Source organism: Carassius auratus, chromosome 35 (assembly GCF_003368295.1).
Source record: "Carassius auratus strain Wakin chromosome 35, ASM336829v1, whole genome shotgun sequence".
Taxonomy (NCBI): domain Eukaryota; kingdom Metazoa; phylum Chordata; class Actinopteri; order Cypriniformes; family Cyprinidae; genus Carassius; species Carassius auratus.
In genome coordinates this window covers 8,195,897-8,219,344 of record NC_039277.1, presented here as the reverse complement: position 1 = coordinate 8,219,344, position 23,448 = coordinate 8,195,897, and the positions used below count along the sequence as shown (strand labels likewise).

The window sequence follows — 23,448 nt, the reverse complement described above, 5'->3', positions numbered from 1 at the left end:
CATTTTGTGATCGCAAAATTAGATCAAACAGGCATACTTTTTAAGTCAACAATTTGACCCTTTTTGGAATAAACATCTCTATTCTTATAATCAGCAGGGTTCCCAAAGTCATAGAAAACCTGGAATTTCCTGTAAATCAAAGTCATGGAAGTCTGTAGTGAGTGGAATCTGCTCAATGTTTTATTGGATGGAACAAACTCTTAGTAATTTAATGCCTGGGGATGCAGTTAACTTTACAGCAAAAATCCCAATAATGTTCAAATTGAAAGAAAGTCGGTATTGGGATGCTCTCAAGGGTGAACTTTGAACTTGAGCCTCCGCATCCCATCAAAATCCTCCTCAAAAGCAGGTTCTGGAGGTATTTAAGTCATGGCAATCCTACTTACAATACAATAGTTTTTCACTGGGATATATGTACTGTTATTTATTGCAAACAAAAGGTTCCAGACATTGCAGGAAAATCAAAACTGAATTAAAAACCAACCAATAATTGCATACAAATGAGAAAAGAAACTCTTTTACACACATTTACATATGGGGAAAAAATAAGTAGGACATTTATAACTGTTTCTCCACTTCTCTAAAGATCTCCTCTACACCAAGAAGGTCACTTGAAATATTAAGCTGTCATGATTAACTCTCAACTTTTTTCTGTTGTTTGGTTTTTGAACCGGCTTTGTGGACAAAGTCATTATATCCTTCTCTGTTTCTCGCAATCTCAACGGCGTAAAACTGGATCCTGGTCGCTGAAATAAAAACGGAGGAGAAAATCAGGCGCTTTTTTTTCAAGTTCTTGATCTGTTTCCGGTGAACTGTGAGAGGTGTGTAAACCACTAAAAGGAGTGCACGTGTGGCATGACATACCAAATATAGTGTTCTCCTCTGTGTAGTCCTTCTGACAGTCTAGACGTAATAATGTACCATAGTTGAAGTCCTCTACAACTCCTTCAAACTGGTTACAAAAGGGCCTCCATTTCTGAAAGAAAGAAAAAAAAAAACACTTTTTATACAGTCTATGGTGAAAGCTGACATTAAACACCAGAGTGATGTCACGCACCTCTTTAGCTTCCACTGACTTCAGCAGCTCAGGCTCCAAAACTGCGATACAGAGGTCAGGAAACTCTTCCCGGAACTTAGTATATATCTTCTCGTCGGATTTGGTTAGTTTTAGAAGTTTGGGCTCAACTGAGGAAATAAGCTGTAGAGGAATAAACCCGTCAGAGAAGCTGGATATTACAGTGGCAGGGTTGACTGTGACATTCATTCACTTACATTATAGTAAACTTCTGCGTGATTGTAGGCTTTCATAGCCCACAATACTTCCAACTGGGCCTGATATCAAAAATAAAACATTGTTAGTATTGTTTTAATATGATGAAACATTTAAGAAAATCGGTTCCGTGTATGCAATTTCTTATTTATTTGCAAACATCAAAAAATGTACCCAACTCACATCATTTCCATACGCCTCTGCTGGAAGAGAGAGCGCATGCGCAGCTGCGGTGGCCCCCTCTACCCCCTGTTTATTAAAGACAGACATATTTATTGAGCATTAGTGTATTCAAATGTAATACGTAAAACCTGCGACTTTAAAAACCAAAACTGCCACAAGAGACTAGAATTCACGTATTTATCAACACTGTCGAGTACCCTTGTCAGTCTACAAAAGCACTACCTAGATATTTTAAACCTAGGTGAATCTAAATATCAGTGATGGTTAAGGAAATTATTTCGTATTGCTGATGTGTTTCGTTATTTTTGTCACATGCCCATAACATGCTTGTTAGCATGCAGGCTAACTAAGATAAACAGATGTATCATTCTGGGCTCTGAACGGTTATGACATTTCCCTGAGAACAGCTGTTTAATAAAATACTATTTTTGCTTACCACGTTATTGTGCAGTGCCTTGATAAGTTAAAATAACTAATTTTGCTTACCAGAGATGCAAGAACGTCCCCCGTGTCCATGCTGACGCCTCGTGACCCGGATGAGCTACGAACACGTCATGACCACAGGTCATGTGACTTAAATGCGTTTGTTGTTTTCAGTCTGCTGTTTAGATCAGCTACTGAATTAATATGAAGAATATAAAATGAAACATGACCACCTCTGTTACATATCTCGTTGTTTTTTGTGAAAGTATATTTTTCTCATCCAGTTAAATGTTTTATCTTATTTAGAGGTGTAATGATGGGGTTCTTCAAACTTATTCTTAGAAACGTTAAGTGGAAAGAGTTTACTCTGTGGATGAATTTTAATCCTTATTACATTAACCTTTTTATATAAAAACTGGAATAAATACAAAACTAGAGCAAAACTGAAATGAAACAAAATAATAATAAATTGTAGTGAATAGATGAAATAAAGCACATATGAAGTCATGTATTTATGTACATTTCGAATTAAGGTGCATTAAAAGTCAGTTAATATAAAAACGTGCAAAGTGAGCATTTAATCTAATAATAAATAATAATAATAATAATAATACGTTTTATTTATATAGCGCCTTTCCAGAGCTCAAGGACACGTTACAATAAACAAACAACAATAAAGGCTATTGACAAAGAGAGCAGACAGAACAACAATAGGCAAATGAGAGTGCAAGTACAGTAAGTGAGAATTGGGTAGATGGGGCAGCAACCAGCAGAGAGAGAGGAAAAAAAAAAAAAAAAACTTAAACTATTAAATCTATTAAATAAAACCACAGTGAGCAAGTTTTTGGATATGGGATTTATTTTAGTCAATTAAGTACCACATTTTAGCTATCATTTTGTTAGGATGGTTAAGCAAAATTTTATTTTATCCTTGCTTCTAGAAAATCTTCAATCTTTCTGCTTTCTAACAGCTTCATTTGGCTGTAAACATTAAATTTTAGCGTAGCTTTAAAGGGTTAGTTCACCGAAAAATGAAAATTATGTCATCAATGACTCATTCTCATGTCGTTCCAAACCCATGAGATTCATCTTCAGAACACAGTTTAAGATATTTTAGATTTAGTCTGAGAGCTTTCTGTCCCTCCATTGAAAATGTATGTATACTGTCCATGGTTAGAAAGGTAAGAAAAACATCATCAAAGTAGTCAACTACCACTTTATTCAGCATTGTCTTCTCTTCCGTGTCTGTTGTGAGCAAATTCAAAACACTGCAGTTTAGTGATATCCGATTCGCAAACAAATCATTCGATGTAACCAGATCTTTTTGAACCAGTTCACCAAATCGAACTGAATCGTTTTAAACCGTTCGTGTCTCCAATACGCATTAATCCACAAATGACTTAAGCTGTTAACTTGTTTAATGTGGCTGTCTCTGTGCTAGTGTTATGAGCCCAGGTAAACCGAAGGCTTGAATGAAGGGCAATCATCGCCAATGATGTCATTACGTTGAGCGCAAAAGAACCGGTGAACCATTTTCTTCAACCAGTTTATTGAATTGAACTGTCCGAAAGAACCGGTTCGTGGAAAAGAACCAAACTTCCCATCACTACTGGTGATCCGACAACCGATGCAACCGGTTCTTGACTCGAGTCAATCTTTCGTTGATTTGTCTGTATGTGTATTCAGTGCCAGTGAGCAACAGACTTAAAAAAAAAAAACTCGCTCACAACAGACCCGAAAAGGAAGACAATACTGAATTAAGTCGTAGTTTTTGCTATTTTTGGACAAACATGTATTTTCGATGCTTCAACAAATTTTAACGGACCCTCTGAGGTCACATGGACTACTTTGAAGATGTTTTTATTACCTTTCTGGACATGGACAGTACCGTACACGTTTTCAATGGAAATAGAATTTGTCTATTTTAATGTGACAAAATATTTTTCGTTAGTGAGAGAAATGTTTAGTTTGAAAAAGTTTAATATTAAGTAAGACAAAATTATACAATTGGCCTAGCTGAAAAAGAAAATAAGAAGAGGAAGAAATATTTGCAACACTGATGGAGAGCTGAATGCTGCTAGCATATGCAGTGTTGTCAAGGTAACATTTGGTCAGTCATTCCAGTCCAGTCAAACACTCTTATGAGACAGTAATGCCCTGCACCCTTCAAAGAACACACTTCAAGGGTTCTACCTTCGAAGGGAGTAGGGCATGGATGCTCATTTCCGTTTGGAATTTGCCCTAAATCGTAATATGAGTTTACCTATGGGACAAACCCACAGTCTCCACATCAGAAACAAGTCATAAAACGAGTATCTGAAGACTTGTGGTTGCATTTTGAGGCAAAGCTAAACTATTAGCATAATTGGTTATTCTACATTTAATTAACTGGAAAATACTATAAATGTACCGGCTGTTCAGTGTGATGACATTTAATGTCTCCTACAATGCCTGTAGTCGCATTTAGCAACTTGTTAGCAACCGACTTTTTCAAGGAACATAATAGTTAAAAAAAAATCATGAATAGGGTTTAATTTAACCAAACTCCTATTTAAAAAAACCATTGACTCTGGAATGATGGAACCGGATGTGCTAAAATGCTAAGTCGCTTCTGTTTTTTTGCCTACAAAGTGACGATATAGTTCCCCTTTCTACCTTTCTCCGCCATCTAGTGGTAACTATCTGAATAAAAACATTCATTTGTACTATTTTTGTTGTTGTTGTTGATTTATTGTTTGTTTGTTTGTTTATTTATTTTTAAATGAGCTTTTTCAAATACCTTGACTTATTTCGATCAAGAAATTGTATCCTGGCTCTTTTCTAATTGATAATCGCAGTAGAATCTAAGTTTCAGGTTTTGTATTATTTCCAGGGGAAAATAGAGAAAGCTACTGTCAAAGTCTAAACATATACATACATAAACATAATAATCATAAACATAAATAATCACTGGTTTGTAAAGGCCAGTTGAGGATCAAATATAGCACATATCCTTATCAGAGAAAAATTTTTATTAGAAAAAAATAGCATTACATCACTTGCTCACCAATGGACCACTTTGCAGTCAATGGGTGCCGTCAGAATGACAGTCTGATACAACCATCACAAAAATCAACATGACAGACTCATCATTTAGATATTTTTTGTCTTCAAACCATTGCTTCCAGGTAAATAGTGCAGTGAAAATGACACCACATCAGAATCAGGAGAGAAATATGTTTACAAGTGAAAACAACCTAATAACTGGGGAAATTATGGATTATGAACTCATAATTTGGCCAGAGGTGATTATTTAAAGTTACAAACTCTCAGCTTCTTGCTTCACAACACCAATAAATTAATGGACTGGAGTGCGGATTGTTGTGATGTTTTTATCCGCTGTTTGGACTCTCATTCTGACGGCACCCATTCACTGCAGAGGATCCACTAGTGAATATGTGATGTAATGCTAAATTTCTCCAAATCCGTTCATTGCTACATTCTATACACTTATTTTATCCGACTGGTTGGCTTTTTTTTACTGTAAAATTTATTTATTTTTTTATTTTTTGTTTGTTTTCTTCATTTTTTGCCCCACAGTGGTAATGTCTAAAAAACTATATAGACCGCATATGGGGGATTATGAATGCGTTCCGAGTCAGCTGACGCGGTCTAGGTAGGCAGCTCACTAGTGTTTGAGACACGACCAATGTCCCAGGCATATGAACGCGTAATCCACGCAATGATTTTGAGTGTTTAAAAGAGACCTTTGAATTCCTGCATCTCCGGACGGTAAGGACAGAATACCCCGCTGTTTTACAGTCTCAGGTACGATTAGCTCACGCGACATGTTTATTTCTCACCACACAGCTGATGCAGTGGAAATGTGCAGGCTATGTTACAATTTATAGATGTGTATGGATTCGCGGTCGTCGTTTGCTGTTGTTTGATGTAGGCCACCTGATGTATTGATGGATGTATTTGTTTATGTTTTGTCGTAATCGATCATAAGCATCAGTAGGCTAGAGGTGGTGGTAAGCTTCAGAGGCATCATCATACACTTGTCCTTCTACAGAAGTCTCGCGATCTCTAGTCTAAAGGACAATTATAGCTTTATTTGAAAATGTCAGATTAAAGGCCAGACCAGAATATAAAATGTGTCCTTAGGTTACGTAACCTTAAACTAAATCTTAAGACCTTTAAAAAAAGAATGTGTTGTGTATAGGACTTCCTTTATCTGCCCTCATTAGGCTAATCATGGCTCGAGTCATAATTAGCCTAACTATTTTTACGCAGTTTGAAATGTATTATGATTCAATGACATTTCTTGCATAAACACATTTATAAATATAAACACATTTGTATGATTTTTTAGCGAATTGCATTTTACTTTCCCCCTTCTAGCGGCCCTAAATACAACGGAGCTAAAAACAGAGTAAATCAAATTAAATAAAAATTTACGAAAACAGCAACAGTCTCATTGGTGGCACTTCAGGCGCGCCCCGAACAGCTGCGCGTCCCCGCTGCTGCTCATAGATATATATCTATGGCTGCTGCTTCAGGGCTTTCATGTTAAAAGCAACAGGAAACTGCTGCTTGCTTCAGTCCTACAGTTTTTTTCTTTGAGGAACACTTGTTTTGTATGATAAGGGCAAATAAATTAAATACACCATAATAATAGTAAAAAAGACAATAATAGTAATAATAATAATAACAATTATTATAATTATTATTATGGCATTTACATTTAGTCATTTTGCAGACAATTGCGGGATACATAAAGCGATTCTTCTTAAAGAGGCAAATAGACGTTATAGTTGTATTATTATTATTATCATTATTATAGACTTTCCAAATATAATGTTGTTATTTTTTTTTTAATTGTTTAATTTTTTTTTTACTAGTGGGAAATTACAAGTGTTTGACTAAAACCAGAAGCTCATATTTGTAGAAATATTTATCCAAGACTTGACTGCAGACGAAAAATAAAAATAAAAGATCACTTCACTCTCTGAAGTGACAGCATTGATGGTGGCAGTCTCATCATCACAATATACTGTGAGATCATGTAAGGAGCAGAGAGTCACGTGGTGATTGTCTTGATCCAGAGATTTATATTCCCTGCTGGTATTTCCACCTGTAGCTAAATGTCGCTGTGAGTTTATTTTGTGTTCCTCACGACAGTCGAGAGAGTGTAGTATGAAACATATAAAGATGAGTACTGCATAATGAAACCTTGAAGCAGACTGAACATCTATTTCATATTATGAATCCAGTTAGACAGCAGATGACCTCACCGTCCTGCCTTTCACTTAGATTTGATTTACATGGAAGATCAATATTAAAGTAAAATTTATATTCTATCCTGAAATTATTAATTCCTTCCATATTATTTTTTTTTATTCAGTTTAATGTTTTAAGAAAGGACTATTCTATTCTATTTTATTCTATTCTATTGTATTCTTTCCTGCTTGCTCTTCTCCCTTCTACTCTATAGTCATGTTCTATTTATTCCTGTAAAATTCTATTATATTCTATTCAACCCTTCATATTGTAGTTCACTTCTATTGTGTTGGATTTTGTTTTGCAGTTCTTAGGACAGGAATACTCTACCATATTCAATTAATTAAAGACATTTAACTATTCTATTCTCTACTGTCTGTTTCAGATCTATTTCCCTCTCTTCTTTTCTGTCCTGTTCTGCCATATTCTATATATTCTTGTCATATTACCAGTTTTCAGAATTAATTTATTATTTTGTGTCTGGTTTAGATCTCTTCTTCTTTTCTATTTTATTCTGCCATATTCTTTTCTTTCTACTCATGTTCGATTTCATTATATTTATCAGTTTTTAGGACAGGACCAATTTTTTTCTATTCTGTCATATTCTATTCTTTCCTGTCATATTATATTATATTGCATTGTCCATTTTTAGGACAGGATTATTCTATTCTACTGTATGTTATTCTATTCTGCCATATTCTATTTCACAACTTTTGGTTAGGTCTATTCTTTTCTATTCTATTCTATTCAGTCTAGATCTGTCCCCTCATCCTCCATTTTATTGTATTTTGTCATAATTTACAAACCAGATTCCAAAAAAGTTGGAACACTGTATTCATGTATTTATTCACAATAGAATATAGATAACATAACAAATGTTGAAAGTGAGACATTTTGAAATATCAAGCCAAATATTGGCTCATTTTGTATTTCATAATTGCTACACATTCCAAAAAGTTGGGACAGGTAGCAATAAGAGGCCAGAAAAGTTAAATGTATATATAAGGAACAGCTGGAGGACCAATTTGCAACTTATTAGGTCAATTGGCAACATGATTGGGTTTAAAAAGAGCCTTTCACAGTGGCAGTGTCTCTCAGAAGTCAAGATGGGCAGAGGATCACCAATTCCCCCAATGCTGTGGCGAAAAATAGTGGAGCAATATCAGAAAGAAGTTTCTCAGAGTTTGAAGTTATCATCAAATACAGTGCATAATATCATCCAAAGATTCTGGAACAATCTCTGTGCGTAAGGGTCAAGGCCAGGAAAACATACTGGATGCCCGTGATCTTCGAACCCTTAGATGGCACTGCATCACATACAGGAATGCTACTGTAATGGAAATCACAACATGGGAAAACATTGTCGGTGAACACAATCCACAATCCAGTGCCGGCTAAAACTCTATAGGTCAAAGAAGAAGCCATATCTAAACATGATCCAGAAGCGCAGGCGTTTTCTCTGGGCCAAGCCTCATTTAAAATGGACTGTGACAAAGTGGAAAGCTGTTCTGTGGTCAAACAAATCAAAATTTGAAGTTCTTTTTGGAAAACTGCGACACCATGTCATCCGGACTAAAGAGGACAAGTACAACCCAAGTTGTTATCAGCGCTCAGTTCAGAAGCCTGCATCTCTGATGGTATGGGGTTGCATGAGTGTGTGTGGCATGGGCAGCTTACACATCTGAAAAAGGCACCATCAATGCTGAAAGGTATATCCAAGTTCTAAAACAACATATGCTCCCATCCAGACGTCGTTTTTTTTCATTGTTTTCCAACATGACAATGCCAGACCACATACTGCATCAATTACAACATCATGGCTGCGTAGAAGGAGGATCCGGGGACTGAAATTGCCAGCCTGCAGTCCAGATCTTTCACCAATAGAAAACCTTTGGTGCATAATAAAGAGGAAGATGCGACACAGAAGATCTAAGACAGTTGAGCAAATAGGAGCCTGTATTAGACAAGAATGGGACAACATTCCTATTCCTAAACTTGAGCAACTTGTCTCCTCAGTCCCCAGACGTTTGCAGACTGTTATAAAAAGAAGAGGGGATGCCACGCAGTGGTAAACATGTCCTTGTCCCAACTTTTTTTAAATGTGTTGATGCCATGAAATTTAAAACCAACTTAGTTTTCCCTTAAAATGATAAATTTTCTCAGTTAAAACATTTAATATATCATCTTTGTTGTATTCTGAATAAAATATTGAAATTTGAAACTTCCACATCATTGCATTCATTTTTTATTTTCCACAATTTGTACAGTGTCCCCACTTTTTTGGAATCGGGTTTGTATTATTTTCAGTCATATTTTATTCAATTGTATTCTAGGACAGGACTAGAGTTGTAATAAGACAATTTCTGGCCACTGATGGCCTCCTCATGTCATTGGGATTGCTGTTAAGTGATTCTCTAAGAGTGGGAACTGAGAAGCATTGCAGGTTTAATCAATGGAACACTAATCTGATTGAGCAAATCCAGCAGTCAGTCTCTCCGCTCTTCTGATCTTCTCAAGCTCAAACTAGGCAAGACAATCCAGATCTCTGCTAAACCCCGAGGCTGATGACCTGGATAGCACTACTAGCAGAATAAAGCTGAGGCTGGAATAAAGAAACGTGGCTGTCCGACCGCGTGCAGCACATCAGAAGTGATGGGGAGGAGTTAGGAAGAGCTTGTTTTCTAGGCTGTGATGTGCACATGGCCATTGTTCTATCATGAAAGATCTTCAAGAGGAGGGCTTCCTCAGGCTGTTTACGCCAAGCTCCTCAACTCATCACATCACTCTCCCAGTGGAGCAGCAAAGCCTCACAGAGGGAATAGATCCTGTATCCATCAGCGGTGCTTGGAGCAGAGCGTTGCCCTGGTGATGCAACCGCCGAGTCTGATTGGGCGTTGGCTGCTCTTGGTCTGCTGAGATAAGTGCATTTCAGTTTGGGTGGAGAGAGAAGTGGGTGGGGTCTTCAAGGCAGCGTGTAGAGAGAAAGATGAAGAGGACTGGGGAGAACGAAAGTGCGATGACAGGAAGTCTGGATCTCTCAGCGTAGGTTTTCATCTTCATCACAGAACTGGGACTGAGGTGTATTGTGGCCTGTTTTGCCTTCAAAGTGACCGTTTCCGTTCAAACTGATTGAGGTTGGTTCTTTGATCCCTTCCTTTAATTTAGTTTTGTTAGATTTGTGATGTTTTTGTGACGTTATGGATTCTTGGTGCTTGGTCCTGTGCAGTTTATGTCTTAAATAAGTAATATAATTATATTTCACTTAATTTTTCTTTTAGTTGTATCATGACATGAACTTATCACTGGCTTCTTCTGTTTACTACAGTAAACCAAACCAAACCCAATTATTATTTATATTCAGATTTAGATCTGGTTCTTTTCCATTTAAAAGTCGACTGATTTCACAGAAAATACAATTTTAACTCTCAAACACTGGTTAAAAAAACATACTTATGTGATTATGTTGTGCTAGGAAGTGTGTCATGATGGTGGTCTTTTTGCCTCAATATAAAAGATTTCTACAATTTTGAATGTCCGAACAAAAAAACAATAATTTTCTCATCAGTGTTTTTGTCTTTTCATTCACTAAAAATTCACTAAAATTTACTTGAGAAGCAAAACTGGGTCCGTTATTTAGTTTTGAGGCACAAATACTGATTAAGAAAATGATTTATTTGCCATGAATAAGAATCATATGTCCTGAGTCCTGACTGCTTACTCATGCAAGCTAAAACTCCCTGTCTGATGGGAGATAAGGGCTTTCTCTGGATCTCATGGGTGCGCTGCCTTGCTTCCTTATTAATACACACTGTTTTCTCTAATGCCAGGCGCAGGTCCATTAATACACACTGTGCTGTCTTTAACAGAGTGATGCTCGTAGTAATAGTAGATCATAAGTTTCTATCTGGTTTCTCAGCATGTTTTGAGTAGCAGCATCACACCAGATTGTTAAAGTCTGATTGCAAAGGCAATGGGTTAATAGTAATTGAATTGAAAAATTTCATAGTTGTTTCAACATTAAACATTCAACATGAAATCTCTATATAGTAGGAAACAAGATTAAATGAAAATATTCCCACGTATGTCATGTAATTATTTCAATGGTATGTGTGTGTGAATGACCAGTAAATCAAACTTTATTTGAGCCTGGTGCTCAGGGCCTCTTCTTAGCCAGATTGAACTTGAATTACAGACAGTCGCTTGATGCACATGGGTCCCTTCATCTTAAATGACAGGTCATGTACATTGTGCTCAGAGTGATCAGTCATGTCTGTTAGGATAGCTGAGGGTCTCAGTTAAACATCCTTCATGCCAGAGTGAACCTGACCTGAGCTGATCGCTAACCCTCCGAGCCAGCAGAGCCAGCCGGCTATGGCTGAGGTCAGGTCAGAAAGGGAAACCAATAGTGATAGGTTCGGTGCTTCAATACATTTCTCTCACTGCCTTTTGTGTAAAAGCTATGTTGAAAGGAAATCATAGGTTTTTTGTCTTTTAGAATAGTCACACAAAAAAAGGAAGGTTAAATATGACAGTGTTAATGTTGCAGAATTAATCAAATCTTCAATTTCAGCTGTAATGGAGCTCTACAGAAGATCAAATATCTCAAATATTTGGATTTAACATTCACACTACACAGAAACTCATGGAGATCAACTTAAAAAATGGCTTTACTTACAGTTGTCTCTGCATGTTAAACTGAGCTATTTTATCTTACTTTATAATTAGAAAGTGTATTACAGGATTTGTGAAAATGTTTTTATTTTAAAATTAGATTTTAGAAATTAGAATTTTAGTACAGTATTGAGAATTTGAGTGTAATTGTCATGGAAATAGTGTAACACATAATAATACAAAAAAAACTGTCGTACAATAGTTTTATCTATTTAATGCAAAATAGAATTTCTTTTTTTCTTCTTCTTCTTCATTTGGTTTTAAGATGAAATATGGCCCCGACATTTCTTTTTGAGATTTATAAATGCAATGCTTTCCCCTTGACATTTTGCCTCTTTTCCCCTGAAGCAAGGCACGAGCAGTCAAAACAAAGCTGAACGAAAACCTCTCACATTACCCCGAGTGAACTTCAGCCAGTCAAAGGCTGTTTTTGCAAAAAGAGCATCTTTGGTGACTATTTTAAATGCAAAGAAAATGGATTCAAAGCGCCTTGAGGCTTGTACCCTGCTCAGAGTGTGCTACTTATGCTCTTGTCATAAAATATTTAAGACTCATAATAATATGAAGTTGAAATTAAATTTAATTAGCACATTAACCATTGCCAACCCAAAACCGTTTGTGATGATTGTAACTCTCTGATGTTTTCTGATGCTTGAACCTGATAAAAGCTGTGGTCAATTCTCAAATCTCTGCTCATGGTGAAATTGGGAGAGCTGTTATGATGTCACTTCCCCTCCCCCACACTAAAAGGATACTGTCCTTTCAAATAATGAATTCTCATTTCATAAAGACACGAGTCCACTGATCCTCTTAGTGGAGATCAGACGAATGGTGTAGCTGCTCTCCTTCGTATTTATTCATACAGATAGCAGCTTTTAAAGTCAATTCTTTCAATACTTGGACAAAAAACATTCTATTGATTGAAATATGAATAGATACTACAATATTATATATAAATAATACTAAAATAACACTGCATAGGGTTGCAGTTCTTGGGGATCAATTTATAAATTGCTTTACTTATAGTTGTCTCTGCAGATTAAACTGCACTTGGAGAAAGGATTTTAACACTAAAATGACATGTCAACTTTAACAGGAATTTTATGGAACCCTTCTTCCATGAAACGGATGATATGCATCTCTGAATCCAGTGGGATAGAAGCTATGTGTGGAATAACCTGGTTATGCATGTATGGTGTGGTGAGCGCTGAATGTGTGTGATATCGCTGGCTGTGTTGAACACTCTCAGTGGGAAGCTAATTAAATGCATCGCCTCAGAATAAATTTTTAGAACTGTAACGTTGTTACGCTGAGTCTGCTAATGTGTGATCTTCACAGTGTTGTTTTGGGCAGACTGTCATTTCAGCTCTGCTACAATTGTAATTTATATCATGCCATAGTGTCTTTTGTATCTAGTATCTATAGTATAGTAAGTTAATGCATTATTATTGTGTTAACGCATTAATTGTTTAACGCTGACAATTATTTCATCGCTCGTTAACACAGTTTTTTATTATTATGAATGTCCGTTGCTCACTGGCTCTGAATACACATACAGACAAATCATGGGTCACTGGAGGGGATGCTCCGATCAAATTATTTTGGCTAAGCATCAACATTCAAAATCACTGTCCACTGTTATTTTTAACAGAAAAGAATGCAACGAGCTCGTAATCATGACTTTGTAAGTTGGAAATAGGAAGATTCCGATAAAACTGAACCACGCTCTTGCCCACCTCTTCCAACCGAGCCAGGGACTGCTAAATGGAGCGATCACACTAGTCAAACGAACCAGGCTTTGGGGGTCAAACACGCTCTGGCACGGTTAAGATTGTCCAGTGTGAACTGACAAATGGCTTGTTTTAAATTGTATTTAATTACATTAATGTTATACGTTAAGATTTAGGCTACAATAAATATTTTTACTGCTACTGTGTAAAAGGAAAACTGCTGTAAAAAGCACCTTATTGTTTAAAGTGTTTGTAAAACAGATGTTATTACACTTTTGTTCATATACCAGTAGGCCTGGCCTACATTTAAATGAAAAAAGTGCACAATACACTACTTTTAAATGCATTATTTGTTTTGTCCGTAACAATGCAATTAATCACGTTTAAATATATATACATTTGATTTGAAAAAGAAAGAATTTATTTCACAAAAATGTTGGTGATAATGAAACGTGGAAATTGCTCCTGAATAAAACCATACCTTTTCATACAAATCCATTCCAGCTAATATACAAAGTACCAGTTACAGTATGTGGTTTATTGGTACTTAAGTTTTTTTCACACGTTGCATGCTTTTAGTTTCTTTAGCACTTTAGTGAAATGATATACAGTGTGAGCCTGACACTACGAGCACATAAGGAACAGGAGAGTTTGTTTTCTGAGGTGAGAGACTTTTTATTTTGTAACAAGTTACCAAAATAACATAAAATATTGACCCAGACATTAAACCTGACAACATCTTGGCTGACCGCAGATGCGGAATTGGGACTGCACTTTATCCACTGCATCTGACAGAAATGTCAACAGCTTTCATACACGTCGTTCAAAAACTTTTCCTGTATTTTTGCTTTAATAAATGTGAGAACTGAAAGAAGAGACTTTTTCAAAAACAAAACTTATTTCCATATTGAATGCTAGTATACTTAATAATAATAATAACAATAATACATTTCTTAACATTTTAATAAATACAAATAAATGTAATTCAAAATATACTCTCTGAAATAAATTCTAATGTCTGACACATTTTTGATTCTCAAATCTTTTTTAATAATTAAAAAAATATATACACTTTTACTGAAAAATTTGATTCAGATACTGCTTAACAAAATTAGTTTGCCTTAAAACCACTTTAGCATTTTAATTTAGCATGTCTGCATATCCCGCTAATAATTAATTATTTACAATACCCAACATTATTTATTCCTATTTGAATTAATGTTTGGCCTTTTGTGCTTTTTTTGCAGATCTGTGCTGGAAGAACAAAGAATTAGTTTTATAATTAACTTCAGTCATGCAAAAGGTAATGTATGTGGATGCTACCATGCTTGGCAATATGTATAAATTAGTCCATTTAATCTTAAAGCAGATTTTTGGCAAAAATAAATAAATATATATATATATATATATATATATATATATATATATATATATATATATATATATATATATATGGATACTAATCTCTATACTGTCTTGCAGTCAAAGTAAACCAGTTAAACATTTATCAGATCTGCAGTGGGTTTTTTCACATAGTGAGAATGGAAAGGGGGCGTGGCTGAGTGACACACATCATCAGTTTGATTGATGAAATTATTTATAGACCTTATTTCTCATTAACAACCTGTCACTGGATAGAAGCAGTTAAAGATGACCTCTGACCTTTTTGCTCCGCTCTCCCTCCACAGGCAGGGACGGCCCCGTCCTCCCGGGGTCCAAGTGCTCCTGGGTCCCCAGCCACCTCTATTGTGGTAAATAAAATTGACTTGAATACTTTCAGTTTCCCAGATAACACATGCGTCCGTTCTTTTATCTGCCATGAAGCACATGCTCGATATCCCTGTTCCTAGGAACCCTGTGAGCCATTTCAGAGGACAAGAGTTTCTTTCACCCCAAACTAAACTCAGCCTCTTTCTTTCTACCTCTCCAAAGGCACGAATGGACAATCAGGTCATTGGATATAAAGACTTGGCCGCCATTCCCAAAGACAAAGCCATTCTTGAGGTGGAACGGCCAGATCTGATGGTGTACGAGCCACATTTCAATATCTCAGCCCTGGACCGTATAGGTCTTTCCAGAAGCAGAGAGGTCAGTAAAGAAAGAGTGTCTCTTGAGACCCAGTCGTTGTTTCATTGTAACATCGGAAAGCATTGGCGAAGCTTTGTTCTATGTTTTACATCTTCCATTTAAAGTGGAATCGGTGTATGTGTTTTGGTGAGCAGGAAGTTGAATATAATGGTGAGATGTAACTTTAATAGTCAAGCTTAAGTTTATTAGTCAAGCTTTGTTATGCATGGGAAATCAAGTCACACAGAGCCATTGAATGTCAGGCGTTGATGACGATGCATTGTGTGTGTGTTCTGTTTTCTCTCCTTGTCTCTTCCAGAGATCAATGTCCCCTCATTCTGTCTCGCCCCCTCCGTCCCCTGAGGTGAGACTTCACGCCTCTGTCGATCAGGTCTGACACTAGTCACTGATCAACTACTTGCATTTATCTTCCTGCACACTTCCAATGTGATTGTTTTACTGAGCTGCTCAGTTAATGAAGGATGAAGCCACTGTAAATGACTTTCACTTTCAGTTTTGTATTTGAACAATGTTTGCCAAAGCAAATATGAAAACAGTGTCTTTAGTTATGTTTAATTAATGTTAATAATTGAATTTGTAATAGTTTAATACTCAACATTTATATTGTCTATTTCTCAGTCATCGGACATTATATGAAAATAATTAGCATCATATTGTTATGCTACAGAATATTAATATGCTTACATTTTTATTAATTATAATTATTACTATTAATTACAATATTATATTGTAGTATTCTGTTTAAGTATTGAATACATACTATTAATCATTAACATTTAGTAATCATAAGATTTTAATTATAGTCTTTCTCCACTGATCATATTATTAATTTGTGCTTATTATTATTATTATTATTATTATTATTATTACTTATAATACTATAGTATTCAAATATTATTGTAATATTGAATATAAATGAATATTATTATAATGTAATTATTTTATTTTAATGCGTTTAATTCACATTATTAAGTTGCTGTCATATAAATAAACTATTATTTAGCAAATCTCAAAGGGAATACCCACTTATTATCCATATTATTATATATTTTTATTATATATTGATTCTTAGTATTTAATAAAAAATATATATATATACTGAATATTTCAATATTTAATATTTCAGTATTTCTACATTTGAATATTTTAAATGTAGTCTTTCTTGAATGATTCATATTATCAATTTGTATTAATTATAACACTTTTGATTTTAATAGTATATTGTAGAAATTATAATAATATGAATTATTACAGTTAAGAAATATTTAATTTAGTATTAAAATATTCTATTTAATATTCTATTTTGTTATTTTATATTTAATAATATATATATATATATATATATATATATATATATATATATATTTTAATTATGTGGTAACACTTTATTTTAAGGTGTCCTTGTTACACGTTTCATGTACTTACAATTGTAATAACAATTAATGATGCATAATTGCATGCAAGTAACCCTAAGTCAAACCCAAATCATAACCCTAGCCCTATAGCAATTACATGTAGTTAATTAATATTACTCATTACTTAAATGAATAATTACACTGAAACAAGGACACCTTAAATGTATTCTATATTATTATTGTGCATTCATACAGTATAAACATTATTAAATGAATTAATACATCTCAAAATAAATATCCACTTATTATCCATAATATGTTTCAAAATGTTAATTTTTAGAGTTACATAAAAAAAAAATCCTATTTAATTTTGATATTGACCATGAATTGATTATTGGCAATAACATAAAAAATAATTAGTGGCATGTTGCTCTTATGAATTTTAACATTATTTCATTAGTTTTAATTATTGAATCATAATTAATACAGTCCATTAAAATATTATATTGAAGTATTCCAATATTTTTTATATTGATTATGAATTCATACTGTTACAGCATATCTGTATCATTCAGAATTTTAATATTGCGCATTGCTAATTAACTACATTTAGCTAGAACACTGGAATCAAATGGCATTATGCTGCTGACCTCCGTTAGCATATTTTACTGTAAGGCATGAGTTTGTATTATTTACATACACACAAGTCATATTATTGATGCAGGAGGTAAAATATGATAAGTGCTTATGTCCACTCTTATGATCGGGATTGAAACATGAAGTTATGTTAACATAAACAAGTCCTTCAATGACTAGCATTCCAGAATAACGCAGTTCCCCGTTTCTTCAGATATTTGCCTCAAAAGAGTCAAAGGAGTGGTCAGAGCAGGGCTCTCCAGGAGGCTCCAACACGGGCTCCACGGTGCAGCTCCGCAAAATCAGCCTCACCTCCAAAGGCCCCTTGCAGCACTTCCACAGGCCGGGTACGAGTTTATATCACAGCCACATTCATCATATTAATTCAAATGTGTGTGTAACTGTACATGCATTTATGTTTCAGACAGCGGCACTAATATCTATAAGAAGCCACCCATTTACAAACACGGTATTTGTTCTTTTATTATTTATATTTTGTAGTTGGTGATCTATAGCTCACGTTCATGTAGGAATATTGGGTTTTCTGGGGTGTATGAAAAAAGCGGCACTGATGTTTGTTTTGTCTCTGTCCTCAGACGGACAGACGGGACTGTCTCACAGTAAACACGATGTGATCATTGAGTCCTCCAAGTTCCCAGCAGCCCAACCGCCGGATCCCAACCAACCTTCAAAGATAGAGACCGAGTACTGGCCCTGTCCACCCTCTCTAGCCACTATGGGTAATTACTCCCCAGCTTCAGATTTCTCTAGCCCCTCCCACAATCACATTTCATTGGTCGAATCCCTCACTCCATATCTGCATATTAAAGGTGAAATCACCAGAAGTGTGTTATTAACTACATGCTATCTTGTTACATGCAAGTATTTTTGCTTTGTTTTCCTAAAATGCTCAAGGAAAATCATGTGAAACCTAATGCAGGAAACCTTTGGACACTTTATTAGGCTGCAGTGATTAAGGAAACATCAGCATGACAGTGTATGAAATATTATTCATTGGTAACTCCTGTCGGTTGCTCACAGAGATCGAGTGGCAGAAGAAGGCAGCCAAACAGGGAAAAGAAATCGAGGACGATGAGTTTGAGGACCTGACAGAAGATGCAAAGAGACTCCAGGAACAGGAACTCCACAAGGTGAAAAAAAGCAGGACATCAATACTGTTAGGATGAATATTTCTGGAGATTGCCTACAATAAATCAGACGCTGGGCTGGGAATATATTCTCTAAGGCTAGATGATTGAGTGTTTTCTGTTCAGGCCATTAAATTGAAGAGAGTGCTGGAAGCCTATGAGGCCGGCGCTTAATGGAGCTGTTTGTTTTCCAGATACAGTCCAACTTGGGCAAACTGATCCTGAAGGAGGAGATTGAGAAATCAGTGCACAATCGCAGAAAAACACGGTCCCTGCCAGATGGGACAAACATACATTTGGGTATGTCTGTTTTAGTATTAGTGCACTTCAACATACAATAACTGCTCTAAGGTGCTTCACCTATTGAAATGTTAAAGATTTAAGATTTTATATCTGAGTTTACATATAAATATTAATGTTCCTTTATTGGCAGTTATGGTTCCATGAAGGACCTTTAACATCCATGAAAGCTTTTCATAGAAAAAAAAAAAAGCCCCGTCAGGTGTTTTGTTGTTGTTGTTGTTTTCCTGTTAACAGAAAGGTTGGTTTGGGAAATCAATCCACAACAACCTTTCGAAACATTTCTTTTTAAGAGTGAATATAAACTGCAGTTTGCCTTTATACATTACAATGAATTAGTATTGTGCATCTCATATCATTCCCACCAGCAAGTCACAGAGGACACCCAGTGTTCAAATGATGAATTGTGTTTGTGTGAATGGAAAGTCTATTGAGAAATGTCTATTTCGCCTATAATGAAATATTTAATCTGCATTGATTGCAGGATCATCAGCCAGTTCTACTAAATCTGCCTCTTTACCTCCTTGCAGTCGAACAGGTCTCACAAGGGTAAGAGAAAATCATCTACAAAGCATAATATTATACAGTTTAATCATAATTTGAGTTTGCATACAATGTTGATCTTTTTTTTTTTTTTTACATTTATATATAAAATTCATAAATACTCAAAGATTGTTAATATTAAATATGAATACTTATAATAATTATTATTATTATATTTCATTATTTGTTAATAAAATATAGTCTTTGTTTATAGATAATATTATCAGATGTAATATTTAAAATGTAGTTTTTTTAATTAGTTGTAATAATTGCATTTCATTTTTCTTAACTGATTAAAATTATAATATTAAAAAATAATATAAATTATTGACATTATTCATTGCAGTAATTAAAATGTACACTTTGTTTACTGATCAGCATACTTGTATTATTTGTCAAATTAAATATGATTATTAATTCATAATATTAATTATTAACATTATTAATTTTAATAATAAAGACAGAGCCTTTCTTTACTGATTACGATCTTTGTAACTATTTAATATGAAATAGTGGTGTTCCAGCGGATGATGAAGGTGTAGGAAAAGGAGAACTAGTCTCTTGGCTTATATGGACATTTTTCTTTAGAAATCCTCGTTTTTGTATTTCTAATTCGTGACCCGTGTTTTGTTTTGCTCTCTCTTGTCCGCTTGCATGTTTGTCACTTACGCTACGCCTTTTGGGTGATCTGTCTCTTTAAGACGTTCCTATAACACTTTTGAGTCTCTAATGAGAGTAATCGTTTGTCTTGGTGCATTTAGCTCCAGTCTGCCGACTTCACCTCCACAGACAATGGAAAAGCAAAAACAGGTAGGGTCAAAAATGTTAATATACACAAGCAGGGTATTAAAATTCTCATTATTACATCAAATTTTCTGCTTTAATTTAAATGATCTGCATAAAGTTCTTCTAAAGACTTCAAAAGTTACTGTATTTTTCTGAATATTACCAATCATCTTTTTCTCTTTCTATGTTCCTCAGGTGTACAGGTAAAATGGCTTTTGTTTATTGGATTTCGCAAGCATGGCTTTTTCTAAAATGCCAGCAGCAGCAGCAGCTAATAAGCTCTGACACAGAAACCACATCCTTTTCCTGCTACTAATGTATCTTTACCCTGACATTGGCCTACACTCCTTCATGTCTTCAGACTCACTGTTTGCACGCTTAATAATGAGTCGAGTGAGGCTGATTCATTATTGTGGATGTAGTGAGTCTCATATTGATCTCCTTTGTCCCGGGGGGTGTTTTTCGGGGCTGGGGTGGCGTCTTCATAGAATGACGATACACAGAGTGGGAGAATGGACAGAGGAAGCTCTCTTCCTAGTATTCTGGAACAGAAGGTGAGGAAGATCTTACGAGACCCTCCAAAGTTTTCATGCTCTGGATCTCTCTTCTAACCCCATGCCATACATTCACTCGCTCGTATCCATGTTGCTTCTAAGCCTCGCATCCATTGAATGCACAATTCAGTACGGCAGTGTCACTGGAGACGATATCAAAGTGAAAACTTTGGAGGTTGTATGTGTAGTAAACATTCTCCCTTGAGCAAGCTGTTAATATGTGACGGCCTGTTTACTGTGTCCAATCAAAAAGGCTGAGGATCACATATTTAATACTAACAAAATGTTATGAAATCTCAATTCTCTTCAGATATATCCATATGAAATGCTGGTTGTGACCCACAGAGGGCGCAGTAAGCTTCCTCCAGGTGTTGACAGGACAAGATTAGAGGTACATCACAAAAAACGTTTTTATTTAATTTTATTTAATTTAATTTTATTTTTTGAAAGAAAAAGATTTAAATGTTTAACTAACCATTATGAGTTCAAAATATTTAACAATTATTATTAGCATGCTTATAATAGCATTAACATTATTGTTTATTACATGTAATAATGTTTATTTATCTTTTTGTTTGTTTGCTTGTTTGTTTGCTTTGTATTTGTGATAGGGGTGTTTGGAAGACATAATAATAATAATAAAATTCAAAATTATTGGATATATTAATTGAATGTATAAACTAAACTACTTGCTTGCTTTATTTATTTATTCATTCATTTAGTTCTGATTACATGTTTGGGGAATATAATACAAATTATTAAAACTATGTATTAAAACATTTTTTTATGAAAATGCATAAATATTGAATACATTTTCATATTATTTGAATATAAAAAGAAATATTAAACGTATTTTCAAAGTTCATTATTATTATTATTATTGTTTTTTCCAAACACTCCTATAACAAATAAATAAACAAGTATATATATATATATATATATATATATATATATATATATATATATATATATATATATATATATATATATATATATATATATATATATATATATATATATTAAATTAATAAATGTTAATATTTTCAAATAGTTAATAATCATTCTTATATTTTTCCATACAGGAAGTGTAGTTGGGGATGTTTTCCCCCGTCCTCTATAAGATTTTGTCTTTGACCGCACATATAAACTGACCGATTGTTTGTCTTGTTTTTTTGTTTTTTTTTATAAAAAGCGGCATCTGTCTCCAGAGGAATTCCAGAGTTTATTCGGAATGTCCATCGCAGAATTTGATTGTCTGTCACTATGGAAACGGAACGACCTGAAGAAGAAAGTGTCCCTTTTCTAACATTTGGACATTTGGACTTGGACCCTGAACCCCTCTCCCTCCAGAGGCGCCAGTAATATTCACTCGAATCTAATACGGATGCTATGCAGACATTTGAAGATGAGTAAGGAAGATGAAGATGTTATTTCAGCAGTCTCTGTGCATCTCTGGTGTACATAATAAAGACAGGATGAAGGTTCTAGCATCCCTCAGTCGCTAAACATGTGAAAAATCTGATTATTAGTAACGAATATCGATTTCATAAACTGCTCCAGCCATTTCTTTACGCCTTACGTCTATTTCAAATTCTTGAAGTGCCCAGAGATGTTTATAATAATATATATATATTTACACAAAGTTATCGTAAACATCACCTTTTTTTTATTGTCATCTCTATTACACTATAAACTTAATTTATCGTATCCCAAAAACATATGGCACTGTACATATATCATGTAATTTTTATTTATTCTAGGTGTTGATATGTAAAAGTTCAGTTTTAATAATCACTAAATGAAAATTTCTAACATCTAGCAAAAATGAAATGTCCATCATCATTCATTAAAAAAATGCATGGACACTAACTCCATCCATAACTATTTTATTCAGTTTTACAGATAAAAGCACTGCAATGTATGACTTCTATTCGTGCTAATAGCAACAGTGTTATATTGTGGACTTCTATGAAATATCTATAGCTCAGGCTTGCTGGTAATCTCTGGCGGTTCTTCGGTTCTCGTACACTGTTGGTGCTTCTTACAGTAGGTTGTAATTACTGGACAACACTAGAAGTTTCATGCAAAGCCACTTCATTTACTTGGATTTTATGTGTCTTTTGTCGATGCATACTTGTGTTTTTACTGCCTTTAGTAGTTGGTCTCCATTGCGGTGTCTTTTAAAATGGCAAAGGTGTTATCAAATCAGGCATTGCACGCTTACAATGGAGACTGTCCAACGATTATGTGTCTGTTCATAGTTCTGTGTTTCATCACCGTTTTTAGTAACATGGTGTAATGTTGAAAAAATAAAAGCTTCATGTTAGAATTTGTGTCAAGGAAACATTTGTTAGGTCAGTTCACTGAAAAAAAAAAGATATGTTGCATTTATATTATAATCTGTTAACTACACACATGCATTGTTTTTTGTAAAAAAAAAAAAAAAAAAAAAAAAAAAACCTTTAAATATGAGGTTTTGTAAGACTTTTTAAATGCTCA

At 34.7% G+C, this 23,448-nt stretch overlaps 2 protein-coding genes across 5 annotated transcripts; one reads left to right on the top strand and one right to left on the bottom strand.

Annotated features, from left to right (window-relative positions):
- Positions 1–158: 158 nt before the first annotated feature.
- On the bottom strand, positions 159–2,044 carry pbdc1 (polysaccharide biosynthesis domain containing 1). The gene is made up of 6 exons (XM_026219719.1): positions 1,940–2,044; positions 1,454–1,519; positions 1,273–1,332; positions 1,058–1,198; positions 865–976; positions 159–746 (listed from the first exon to the last, which is right to left on the bottom strand). The coding sequence occupies exons 1-6, from the start codon at positions 1,967–1,969 to the stop codon at positions 634–636; spliced, it is 522 nt and encodes a 173-aa protein (XP_026075504.1). The 5' UTR covers positions 1,970–2,044; the 3' UTR covers positions 159–633.
- Positions 2,045–5,437: 3,393 nt separating this feature from the next.
- Positions 5,438–23,278, top strand: LOC113054274 (dematin-like). 4 transcript variants are annotated; one of them, XM_026219703.1, is made up of 16 exons: positions 5,438–5,647; positions 14,787–14,842; positions 15,228–15,290; positions 15,472–15,627; positions 15,926–15,970; positions 17,833–17,965; positions 18,043–18,087; positions 18,215–18,358; positions 18,660–18,769; positions 18,961–19,066; positions 19,551–19,615; positions 20,371–20,419; positions 20,591–20,598; positions 20,884–20,949; positions 21,260–21,340; positions 22,142–23,278. In XM_026219703.1, exons 2-16 carry the CDS (start codon positions 14,834–14,836, stop codon positions 22,253–22,255), a joined length of 1,194 nt encoding a protein of 397 aa, XP_026075488.1. In that variant the 5' UTR covers positions 5,438–5,647; positions 14,787–14,833; the 3' UTR covers positions 22,256–23,278. The 4 variants fall into 4 exon arrangements, with proteins under 4 accessions (XP_026075488.1, XP_026075486.1, XP_026075489.1 ...); XM_026219701.1 differs by having other exon boundaries at positions 5,438–5,683; XM_026219702.1 differs by lacking the exon at positions 5,438–5,647 and adding an exon at positions 9,542–10,272.
- The last annotated feature ends 170 nt before the right edge of the window (positions 23,279–23,448 follow it).